This window comes from Globicephala melas, chromosome 17 (assembly GCF_963455315.2).
Source record: "Globicephala melas chromosome 17, mGloMel1.2, whole genome shotgun sequence".
Lineage (NCBI taxonomy): Eukaryota > Metazoa > Chordata > Mammalia > Artiodactyla > Delphinidae > Globicephala > Globicephala melas.
The window spans coordinates 49,424,557-49,437,367 of record NC_083330.1 but is presented as its reverse complement, the minus strand read 5'-3'; the positions used below and the strand labels follow the sequence as shown (position 1 = coordinate 49,437,367).

Sequence of the window (12,811 nt, the reverse complement as noted above, 5' to 3'; positions counted from 1 at the left end):
TCAATCAGTGTGGTTAACTACATGTCAAGATTGGAGGAAAGTATAGAGTTAAAAAATCTATAGAACTGTTGTATGAAGAAAAAATTCTATTTGTCTTACTTTATTACTCAGTGTTGAGCCCTGAGCATTTTTACCTGGTTTAGGACACTTAATAGATGGTTATTTTCCTGTCCAAGTGCCCTATCTATCCAGTCCTTTTTTAAAAACTATATTTCAGGTCTTTGTTCTGAGAATTGAAAAAATGGTTTTTCTGCATGAACTTGAAGTTCTGCTAAGGAAGGTTGTGTTATTCAAAACAAAAGTTCGGGTAGGGGTTGCTTCTGATAGCATTCACTTATTTTGTCTTTAAATAGTCTGCTTTAACAAAACATTTGAAAAGATTTGTTGTAATAATCTCTGAAGTTCAGTGTGTGTGTAGGTCTCAATTTAAAGATTTTTTAAAAAAATAATTGGACCAAAATTTTGACTACCGTCTCGTGTATTAATAGGATTTGTCTATAAAATAATTCAAACGTGGGACTATAACACCAGGCCCTTGTCTCCCCCCTTATCTGGGCCTCAATTTTCTCACCTGGTAAATGGAGGTTGGATGGGGTGACTTCTAAAGTCTGTATCGAATAGAGCTGAAGACAAAAAGAAAACGGCTACTTAGGACCCTTGATGAGTAGAGAGAAAAGAGGCACATGCCCTACATCAGACATCTGGGTGTGAGTCTCAGATATTATTCGCTATAGGAAGTTACGTGTCACTGTATTCAGCTATAAAATGGGGACTAAGAGCTATACTGAAAGCTGTTGAGGTTTCAATGGAAACAAGCCTATGATGTTCCCAGCATAACTTGTGCATGTATTTTATGCTCCTATAAATGGTAGGACCATATTTTAAGGTCAGGAAAAACCTAAGGCTGAGCACATGATCGGATCTAGTAATTTCCACTCTGGCACTTGGAGAAGAAAGGGCATGATCCTATCACTGTCTTTTACCAACAGAGATGTCCCTCTGCTCTGATGAAACTGGAGCTGTCAGGGTTTAAAAAAAGCACACCATCACAGGGAAGGCACTGCATCTTGGCAAGAAGTGCTTAACATAGTTTCCACCGTGACCAAATTCTCTTCCCACCCCACGTCCCACTTCTATTTAAATCCCAGGCCCTCCACCGGCCCCCACTCATTTTAGCCAGTGCCCAGGCTAGCAGCAGAGAAGAGGAAGGTAGCATGGCTCCAGGGGAAAAGGAAAGGGAGGAGGGGCCAGCCAAGAGTGCCCTCCGGAAGGTACGCACAGCCACCCTGGTTATCAGCTTGGCCCGAGGTTGGCAGCAGTGGGCCAATGAGAACAGCATCAGGCAGGCCCAGGAGCCCACAGGCTGGATGCCAGGAGGGACCCAGAACCCACCCCAAGCTTCTGGACCAGTGATCCATCCCACCACCCACCGGAAAGCTCAGAGGGCCCCAAAGTCTTCCTCCCCAAAGCCAGAGGAACACGGAGATGGACCAAGCTCAGAGGAAGCCACCGAGGTGTCTCAGATCAGAAGGAAAGAGGTGACCAAAACAGTGGTCAGCAAGGCTTACGAGAGAGGAGGGGATGTGGGCCACCTCAGCCACAGATACGAGAAGGATGGGGACACGCCTGAAGCTGGGCAGCCAGAGAGCGAAATGGACAGAATCCTCTGCGGCCATGGCTCCCCGACGCGGAGGAGAAAATGTGCCAGCCTGGTATCTGAGCTCATCGAAGGCTGGAAAGAGATGGGACAGGAGGAACGGGAAGGGCCCAAGTGCAGGAGCAGCAGCGTAGACACAGAGGACAGCGGCTACGGAGGGGAGACGGAGGGGAGGCTGGAGCTGGATGGAGAGCGGGTGGCCACTGCCAGAATCAAACGCCCCTTGCCCTTCCAGTAAGTGAATGCATCTCCCAACTCCTTATCCCGCTCCTGAGCCCCAGGCAGCTGCGGGAATCCCAGAGAGCAGGGAAGGACCACCAAAGTCAGAGTGAGAATCTCACAGCTCGGGCAGGCAGCGAGGTCTGGGGAAAGGCACGCCCCTGGGCTAGGAGGGCAGGACCAAGCTCAGCTATGGACCTTTGGGCCAAGGGCCTGCACTATTTGGTTTCTCCTTTCTCTTTTTGAACACTCCAGGTTTAGCCACAACAAATCTGAAGCCACCGGAGAGGGGTATCTGCTTTGGGAAAAATTTTTAAGTCAATTCTATAATGAGTAAAAAATTGGCTTATTTTTCTGCAGAGACAAGTATTTACTGGTAGACTGAGTGGAGAAACCTTTCCCTTGTCCAAAATCAGTCTACAATATTTTCAAGAGACACATCTACCCAAATAGTGCCCCTGGAACACGGATTTCTGTGAGCCTGTATACAGGTGGGAAGCTGCTGTCTGACGTCAAAGCAGGCTCTGAAGTCAGACAGACCCAAGTTCAGATTCCAGCTCTGCCCTGACTATAGTTAACAATACTGTATTATGCACTTGAAAGTTGCTAAGAGAATATCTCTTAAATGTTCTCACCACACAAAAAAAGGGCTTATTCTTCTAAACCCATTTCCTCCTTTGTAAAACAATGGCAACAGTAACCTTTTGGAATAAATTCTGTGGTATTGGGAGGAGAGGAGAATTTAGCACAGTGCCTGCACATAAGCTCACTATATGAAGGTTATTACTCCTCATATAGATTTTATTATTTAGCAATTTTTCAAACCTTCAGAAAATTTTGTTCTGCTTATAAACAAAGATAGAAATGCTATAAAAGCTAGGTAATTAAAATATCACAATCCGAAAACAACTAAATGCACGCACGCGCACACACACACACACACACTGACTCAAACTGATACTTTAGTCTGACAAGAAACGCATGTTTTGTTTCAAGACAGTAGCTGCCTCCACGTAACAGAAAGTCAGGATTTCTCATTCAACAACCACAGGATGTCAGAATATAGGAAAAGTCTCAGATGTGGAGAATAATTATAAACCGACTCCTTCTGGGAACGGTTAGATGTGTAGGTGTGTTTTTCAACTTTTATGATATAATCAGAAAGTAAAGAACAAAACTGGTTACCTTATTTGACAAAAAGCTGTCAGTTTGTGACTTTAAAGATGTTTTGAAAGAATTAGCACTATTATATTGAAAGCTTTCAAGAAAAATGAAATGGCAAACGTAGATAATGATAATTCCACGTGCATCTAGTGTGTGCTGTGGGTATCTTACGTGCTTTGTCCTTAGAACTCTCACAATGAGGTAGGTAATATCCCGTTTTAGGGATGAGAGCACTGAAGCTCAGAGGGAAATTTCACTCAGCAAGTTAGTGACCTGAGATGTGTATGCCTGTCTCTAAATGTAATGCTTTGGAACCAGACATGACGCTACTTCTCAGGCAGCACCTTGAGGATGCACTCAGAGATCTAGATTTGTGCTCTATTTACATTCACATAGGAATTCACAATCAGAAATCACTATTCTACCAGACCATATGGAACCATAGTCTAAGTTTTGGCCTTGTGAATTTGGGGGGGGGGGCGTGTGCTACAAAACAAAACAATAGAACCGAATAAACCCAACGGAATAAAGACTAAGGGTGGCACAATGACGATCTTACTGTCAGCATGTTTTGAATTGGCCAGAGGTAGGGAGGTGACAATTGGGACCAATCTCCAACGCATGTACTTTCTTTGGCACTCTTCTAAGTATTTATTCATTTAATCCTCAAAACATTCTCATGGGGTAGGCACAGTCATTATCCTCATTGGATAGATGGGAACATAAGACAAAGAAGTATTAGCGAATTTGTATAAGATTGTACAGCCCATGGGGTTTGAACCCAGGCACTCTGGATCCAGAGCCCACCCTCTTGACCACTACTCTAAACTGTCTCACCTGGAAGTGAGAACTTCCATACCGGACCCTTCTGTTGGTTCCCCCAAACAGACATGTACATGGACACCTTCTTAGTGTGATAGAGAGATACCTTTGAATGAGAGACAGATTTGAATCATGGTCACTCTGGCAAATCCTAAGTTTCTTTGTACTCAACTAAAAAAAATAGATGTGATAATCACAGAGTTATTTTGGTATTAATTATGTAAAGCAACGGACCCAGGAAAGCTACTTAATAAGTTGTACTCATTATAATGCAAGGGGCCAGCCCTGGTGATCCCAACACTATGAGATGCTAGGAGACTGGCTCTCAGGGTTTGGGGAGGAGAATGGGAATGAAATCCCTTCCTTCCTTCTTTGGTTCCTTTCCCTTAGTCTTAGAATACGTAGGGTACCAGAACGTTGTACACAGCAACAGCAGCTCTGGATGTCAGCAGTAATCCTAGCTATGCTCAGGAAGCTTCAGCAGAAGCCCAATGGGACTTTTTACCTGATGGGACTCTCACATACTGCTTGAGAAATGAATGTGGCATTATTGAGGAGGCCTATGGGAAAGGGGGTTTTGTTCATTTATTTTTAATTCTAAGCACCATTCTTTCCCCATATCCACTAACAGGGAGAAAATTATGTGTCACGAATATCTAAGTAGAAAAAAAGTTTTCTTGGTGGTTAAGATGTTCTATGGATAACAGAGACAAGGCAGGTTTGGTAGAAAGTAGAAATATTCTTCACCAGTAGAGTTTTACTACCTGGGGCTTTACCATGAAAATGATTTCTATTTTATGCTTTATTTTTTAAATATTCAGTCTTTTGATTGTATAGCTATGTGACTTGTTTGGTCCATCTCCTTTAGACAAAGGAAATTTTATCTCCCATACAGTAATGATGCAATATTGAAATGACAATCACTCATCCATTCTCTCCTCCAAGTTCTGTTTAGCAAAAATACTAATGGCTGAGCGTTTTATAGAAAAGGGAACTGAGCGAGGAGATGTATACAAGTCATAGAGCTAGTAAGTGATGACACTGGGAAGGCTGATGCCGGGGCTTGCATTCTTAACCACTGTGTTAGACTGATTCTCTGAGGACAGAGTGGACTCAAGAAATCAAATGGAGATCAAAGCATCAGCTTAATTAGTGGAATCCCAATAACTCCCAAACTGTAGTGTTTTGGTACAACTATATTGAAGATATTTGCTAGAAATGAAGGGGAAAGTATGGCTTTCTAATATGTGCCCCCAATTCTCGAGCTTGGAACCCTTTCCATGGACTCTGAGGACAGTTGCCAATCTGCAAGGAGAAGCACAGGCTTGGCTCCCAAACCTGGCTGATAACAGAAAGGAGAGCACAGTTTTGAATTCAGTCACCCTGCTTCTGAAAAGTGTGACCCTGTAGATATCAATCTCCCATTAACCAAATTGGCTATACTTCCTGTGGTGAAGGGCAAGCAAACCAGTGGACAGAGGAGCAGATTCTCCCCAGAACTTCCCTGAGAAGTTGGAAAGGGTGGCAGAAGTTCTTCAGTTTACTGACAGAGAAGTGTTCTAGCCTAAGGTATGGATGTGGTGCTAGTCTTTGAATATCACTTTGCTTCTGTAAATGTGTAAGAGATTGTCTTTCTAAAGCTCAATCTAAACTATTATTCACATTTTTACTTGAAATTTAGAAAAACAGGATAAGCTGATATATTAAGTCTTACACTCATTGATCAGGAGGATACTCAAGGTATAAGACTTTCTAATCCTGATTTAAACCTGAAACTTCCATACTTTTTAAAAACTGGAAATACTAAGACAATATAGAACGTTTATAAGATAGTGAAAATTAAATACTCATTAAGATATATTTTCTTCTAGTACTTCTTTAAAACAACCTTGTCTATTTTCTAATTCTTGCTAATAGGATCAATTCTTTTGCTTTCCTTTTCTCTTATTACTGGAAATTACAGTTTGACCATAAAACAAATGGAAATTAAGGTTTAGTAGGTGCTTTTTTAGATGTTTGTCTTCTTCAAAGAGTTATTACCTCACCAACCCTAACCCTTATCCCAAATGACATAGAGTGTCAACACTCAGGGAATTTAAGTTCCTAATTAAAATTAGAAGAAAAAATACTACATCAATGAATGAGAGACCCATATAACATACAGTTTAAACAAATTACCTCTGGATGATAATTTGAATATTTTTCTGCTTCTTGTAAATTTTAAAATCAATACAGTTGATGCAAAACAACATGGGTTTGAACTGTGTGGGTCCACTTATAAGCAGATTTTTCAAATAAATGCTTGCAACACTATTACACAATCCATGGTTGGTTGACTCTATGGAGGTGGAACCATGGATACAGTATAAGTGTAGAGTTATACTCGGATTTTCAAGTGCTTGAAAGATCAGAACCCCTCCCCCACCATTGTTCCCTTGAACAACAAGATGAGGATCCTGTAGTACTGTAGTATTTACTATAAAAAAAAAAAAATCCATGTATAAGTGGACCCGTGCAGTTCAAGCCTGTGTTGTTCAAGGGTCAACTATAATACCAGTATGAAAGAGAATTTTGAAAAAGAAAAAAAAAATCAACTGTCACCTAGATACCAACATAATTATTTTCAATTGTGCACATGCTCTTGATTTCTTCAGCCTGGTGTGTACACATTTTACATGGTTAGAATTGTACCATATATACTCAAATTTGGTTCACTCTGATGATTTTCATGAATGTCTTTTAGTGGTTATTCGTCATTCTTTTTTCATTATTGAATATTCAGTGAGTACCTAAAAGACTGTCTGGCACACAGCAGTTGTCATAAGTACTTTACTAGAGGATGGAAGGAATGTCAAAGTGCCCAGAAGCTCCTTAAAGGGAGGATGTATTATGTTTTATACTATAGGACAGAACCACAGGTGGTGCTCAGGAGACAAAAAGTATGAGTTAATAAATCGTGCTATTCTTTTCACTTTCTTCTGAGATGTTTCAAGTCGCTTCTCCAGCAAGATGTTCCAGCCTTGGGCTTGTTTTTGAAGACTATGTCTGCCATGGATTGCCATCATTCCAAGGGCACTAGGTGTTTCCTCTCCTTTGGTCATGAGATCAAGCAGCCCATAATCTGAGCAGCTGAACAGGGACAGTCTATGGAGATGCAGATGAAGACGAGGACCAGCAGGGTTGAGGGAAATGCATTCCACTTCAGGGCAGTGTAGCTCCTAGCACTTTTCCATACATGTATGATTTTTTTAAGTTGTGATAATTGTGTAAACAGTTTTTGTATGCTGCTTTTTCCCAATTAACTTTGTCATATACTTTTGTCCATGTCATTACAAAGAAGAGCAGTGTTATATTCAGCAATGTACTCCTAGTTTGAATTCTACTGCAACAGTGAAACAATGCAGCAAGTGTAGGACACAAACCACGGGAATTAGTGAAAGGTCGCCATCTAGTGGATGGCCTTCCTCTTCGAAGAAAACAATGCTCAGGCAAGTATGCTTGCCTCTCTACCCAGTGTTAGCCTCCTGCATCTGAATGACCAGACTGCAGGAAGTGAGTTTGGATAGCGAGGAAGACTCACATCTGACCCGTTCCTGGGTTTTGAACAGCAAATTGTGAGAGTTCAGATAGCAGGGGCCGCTGAGTTCGGGCATGCCATTGCCATAAGCAAATCCAACCCTGCTCTACATCTCCCACTTCCAACGCTTCCACACGTGAAGCCACTCGGAGCTGGGGAGAAGGATGGGTGAGGCACTTGTACAGATGAGGAATACAAATTTCTGACTTTTAGGCAGTCCAAGAGTTCATGCTTTACTCATGAAGGCAAAGAGACCTCGAAAAAAGGTCTAGGAGATTGGAGATACAGAAATGACAGGAAAGTCTGTTAAAGACAAATTTTGCCATTTTAAAATTAGATCTGCACCCTCATGACATTATTGGTCTACACTTTCCAATGCTGGTTTTTGTTTTGTTTTAATAAAAAATGCATTCCAAACTGCAAGGGCAGACACACACATTTGAGACAGAGCTCATCCACATATTAGACACTGTCCTGGCAGGCTGAGTGGCATCATCACACAGAGGGAAGAGCACTGACGCTGCCTAAGACAGTCTGGGTTTGAATCTTGCCTCTTCCGCTGGGTTAGGGCAGCATTTCACAGAAGTTATACACAGGCTCTGGAGCCGGATTAACTTTGGTACAAGTCACAGACCCATCACTTAACAGCTTTGTGACTTTAAGCAAAGTTACTTAACCCCTCTGGCCTCAGTTTCCTCATCTGGGAAGTGAGATTAACAGTACCTATCTCATGAAATGGTTGTGGAAATATTAGTAGAAAGTGTTCAGAAGAATGCCAGCACACTGTGTTCAATAAATGTTACTATTGCTAGCTGGTGTTTCCTATATATACAGCTTGATTTTTCAAAATTTGTGGTACATCACAGATACTAGTATAGATATGCTTCATTAAAGATCCATGTATAGGGACTTCCCTGGCAGTCCAGTGCTTAAGACTCCGCACTTCCACTGCAGGGGGCACGGGTTCCATCCCAAGTCGGGGAAAGAAGATCCGCATGCTGTGCAGGGGGCCCCCCAAAAAAAAATCCATATATAAAAATCTATACATGAGTAAATATTACAGAGTATGTGTGCCGATACAAGGCTTATTTTGGGCAAATAACTGTTTCTTGATGTCCTGTGTAAAGTGTATTCCCTTAATACACTCATTCAAGTCCAGTTCTAAATGTTACTAATATGCAACTTTAAGATACACATATTTGGGGCTTCCCTGGTGGCGCAGTGGTTGAGAATCTGCCTGCTAATGCAGGGGACACGGGTTCGAGCCCTGGTCTGGGAGGATCCCACATGCCGCGGAGCAACTAGGCCCGTGAACCACAACTACTGAGCCTGCGCGTCTGGAGCCTGTGCTCCGCAACAAGAGAGACCGCAACAGTGAGAGGCCCGCGCACCGCGATGAAGAGTGGCCCCTGCTTGCCACAACTAGAGAAAGCCCTCGCACAGAAACAAAGACCCAACACAGCAAAAATAAATAAACTCTTACCCCCAACATCTTCTTTAAAAAAAAAAAAAGATACACATATTTGCATTACATTTGTGTAAGGAAGCTTTTTTCTTGAAATAGTTTAATATGATTATTTTAAAGAGCTTAAAACATTACTGTTATTTAGAGAGAAAATAATCTAGAAGGAGATACCTCAAACTAAGAACAATGGTGGCCTTGTATATGATTTTTCTTCTTTTATCTCTTACTTTTTTGAATTGTTCATATTTCTTTCATAATGAAACAATTATAGTTACATTAAGATGCATATGTACAAGAAGTACAGACAGAAAGCAACACTTGGGTGTTAAAATATCAATATTTTGATTCTTCATCCTCTCTCTCTCTTTTAGGGCAAACAGAGTCACAGAGAAACTCAACTGCAAAGCCCAGCAAAAATACAGCCAAGTGGGCAACCTGACAGAAAGATGGCAACACTGGGCTGATGAACACAGACAATCTCAGAAGCTGAATCCTTTCAGTGAAGAGTTTGATTATGAGTTGGCCATGTCCACCTGCCTGCACAAAGGAGATGAAGGCTACGGCCGTCCCAAGGAAGGAACCAAAACTGCCGAAAGGGCCAAGAGAGCCGAGGAGCACATCTACAGAGAAATCACGGACATGTGCTTCATCATCCGAACGATGGCTCACCACAGACGGGACGGCAAGATCCAGGTTACTTTTGGAGATCTCTTTGACAGATACATTCGTATTTCAGATAAAGTGGTGGGCATTCTCCTGCGTGCCAGGAAGCATGGACTGGTTGACTTCGAAGGAGAGATGTTATGGCAAGGCCGGGATGACCATGTTGTGATTACTCTACTGAGTGAACCTTCAACTGCACAAGCCAAACTTGACCCACTCTTGTCTTAATGCTAAATGTGAATGTAGTGAAAAGTAAAATGCAAACTGCTCTGTAATAAGTTGGTAAATATTAAACAATTTTTACATGATTGACTTTTTTGGCACTCTATTTAAGCACACACAACGCATTTCAGAAAGGACATCGAGGACTATTCGTATATAATAGTATAAATATTTGAAATTCTATTTACCCTTCTAGGCAAAAATGTTTGGCTATTCTTTGCACAACTACTATAAATCTTTAAATAAACAATTATATCTAAGAAAAATGCTGACTTCAGGGAAATATCAGCAAAACATATTACAATGTGTCATTGTTCAGGAAAAAAAAATTCCAGCAAGTTTGGCAAAACTAAATTTAAAATTTTCTAGGAAGCTTGACTTTGTACCATTATTTTTATCCCTTAAAAAACAAGCACACAAAATAAGCACACAAATAAAAAGTTGTATTCAAATAAGATGCTGGAATTTCTCTGTGGACTTTGAATTTAATAGGTTTCCAACAGAAATTAGCCACCCTTCTCTGATGTGATTTGCACAAATCACATAAAAAGACATTGCTGGTGGTCTTAGAGCCAGCAGAGAAGGCGATTTTGTTCACTTGCTCTATGAAAGCAGAGCAAAGGTAAGACATTTAGATTTACCTGCCATTGCAGGACTTCTTGGGGAAGTTTTTTCTCAAAACCTTAGTGAGTCATGCTGTTTGAAGTAGAAATACAGAAAATGCTACAATGAATTGGAATGTTGAGTGTAGAAGAATCTGAAAGAATCATGGGTAGATCAGAAACAGACTTGAGACATTTTAATTTACTTCATGCTGTAACAAATTTTTTGAAATATCTGAAAGTCCTAAAGCAGCAATATTAGTCCTGCCAAAGTGAAAAAAGTATAGCTTAATGATGACAAATTTATTTGGCACTAATCTGTTACTTGTCAATTGTTCTCAATTAGATTTAATGTGCCTTGTATAATTTTAAAAACAAATTGAATAAAAATTGTGAGATTACAATTCTTACAGAATTCAATGGAAGGTACTAAATGATATTATAGCACTTCGGTGTTTGATACAGAAATTAATGTCAAAGCATAATACCTCAAAGTAATAGACACTCATAATTGTTAGGCATTAGGTTTAATATAAAGTATGGATTAAACTACTGTAAGAGTTATCCTTGTTTTCATATATGATTCTCTTTCAAACTGAAAGTTCCAAAAATCTTCTTAAAGAAGGTTTACACATTTTTGTTTCCATAATAGATTTGTTAAATTACAAATTAATGACTAATATTTCTAAGTAGGATTTCATATAAGATGTATACTTTTATCACAACAGTGAAACCTATGTCAAACTTAAAAACATGGCACAAGAATAAAAGATACTTTCTTGTACTTTATGTTCTTGTTTTTATATTACTGTTTTGAAGTTATATTCCACAATGCCACTTTCTGGTGTTTGAAATACAAAATTATAGAGTGCAACTCGGGCTACTTCTAGAATCGGTGGAATATTTAGACAGAGAGCGCATATCCAACTCTGGACAGTAACGGTTTATGCGAGCATCGATGCAGATCATTCAAAGTTCAGTGTGTCTGAATGTGAGGATGGAATTTAAAAGTCTTCTTCTCAGAGAGCTTACATTAACACTCTTCTGAATAAGGTGTGACTCTAACATCAGAAAGTTTTCTTAGAGGAAAATGCCTGCTATATGACAGATTTTTATCTTAAAAAAACTCCATGACAGGAAAAATCCATGGTTGAAAACCTTAAGGCTTTTAGACAAAAAAAGATGAGTAGAACTCAGGTGGCAAACATGTTAATGAAAGTCCTCATATTTTCAGTCACCAAATAACATATGAAATAATTACATATAAAGTAAATATACTATCAATAGCACTTTACTTTTGGCAATTCTAAATTCCTAGTAATGGATAAGTGTACAGTTGGTTTCCAAATCTTCAGGATTTTTCAAAACTTTCAATCAGATGTTTAAAGAGCTTGGGGTTACTGAAAGGTACATTTTTGTTTTTTTAACCTTTTCTGTATGGACCTCCAAATGTTTGATGCCTTTTAATTTCTTTAACTTGAAGTTTTATGACTTCCTGATTCCCAAGTTCACCTTCTTATCACTTTGCCCACTTACATCAACAGGAGGGAAGTCGGCACTCGGACTTTCTTTCTCGCCAACACTGTGTTGGAAAATGAGGCTGCAACTATATTTTTACTTCTGCTTTTACTTTCCCTTCCCCAACTCAAGTTCCTTTTTTTTTAAATGAATTTTTATTTTTAATATATATATTTTTAAATAAATTTATTTATTTACTTTTGGCTGCGTTGGGTCTTCGTTGCTGTACGCGGGCTTTCTCTAGCTGTGGCGAGCAGGGGCTACTCTTTGTTGTGGTGCGTGGGCTTCTCATTGCGGTGGCTTCTCTTGTTGAGGAGCACAGGCTCTAGGTGCACGGGCTTCAGTAGTTGTGGCACGCGGGCTCAGCAGTTGTGGCTTGTGGGCTCTAGAGCGCAGGCTCAGTAGTTGTGGTGCACGGCCTTAGTTGCTCCGCGGCATGTGGGATCTTCCCAGACCAGGGCTCGAACCCGTGTCCCCTGCATTGGCAGGCGGATTCTTAACCACTGCTCCACCAGTGAAGCCCCCCCACCCTTTTTTTTAATACTACCAACAGATATACTAGGTACTGTTTCTCACACGATGTGGGAATAATTCTGTGTAAAGTAGAATTTCATTTCAGTGGGAACTCATGCTAGAGAAAGTATCGCTGTACTTTATTGTCACTATTTTCAGGGATTACAGAAGCAGCGAACCATCTGGCCCATGTTAAAGTGGCCTCTTAATGCAGATGCCTCCTAGAATATACATTTTCATTCCCAGTACCGAGGATGTTTCTTGATACACAGTAAGAACACAATGTCTGCAGAAGTATTTAATTTATAAATGCGCCGTAGGACCTCACTTCTTGGCCTGGAGGTTTTCAGAGTGCTGTGGTTCCATATCATCCCAGCAAGGATTATCTC

The 12,811-nt window shown here is 40.5% G+C and overlaps 1 protein-coding gene across 1 annotated transcript; it reads left to right on the top strand.

Moving 5' to 3' along the window:
* The first annotated feature begins 1,214 nt into the window (after positions 1 to 1,214).
* On the top strand, positions 1,215 to 9,795 carry ABRA (actin binding Rho activating protein). Its single transcript, XM_030863093.2, has 2 exons — positions 1,215 to 1,891; positions 9,276 to 9,795. The coding sequence occupies exons 1-2, from the start codon at positions 1,215 to 1,217 to the stop codon at positions 9,793 to 9,795; spliced, it is 1,197 nt and encodes a 398-aa protein (XP_030718953.2).
* The last annotated feature ends 3,016 nt before the right edge of the window (positions 9,796 to 12,811 follow it).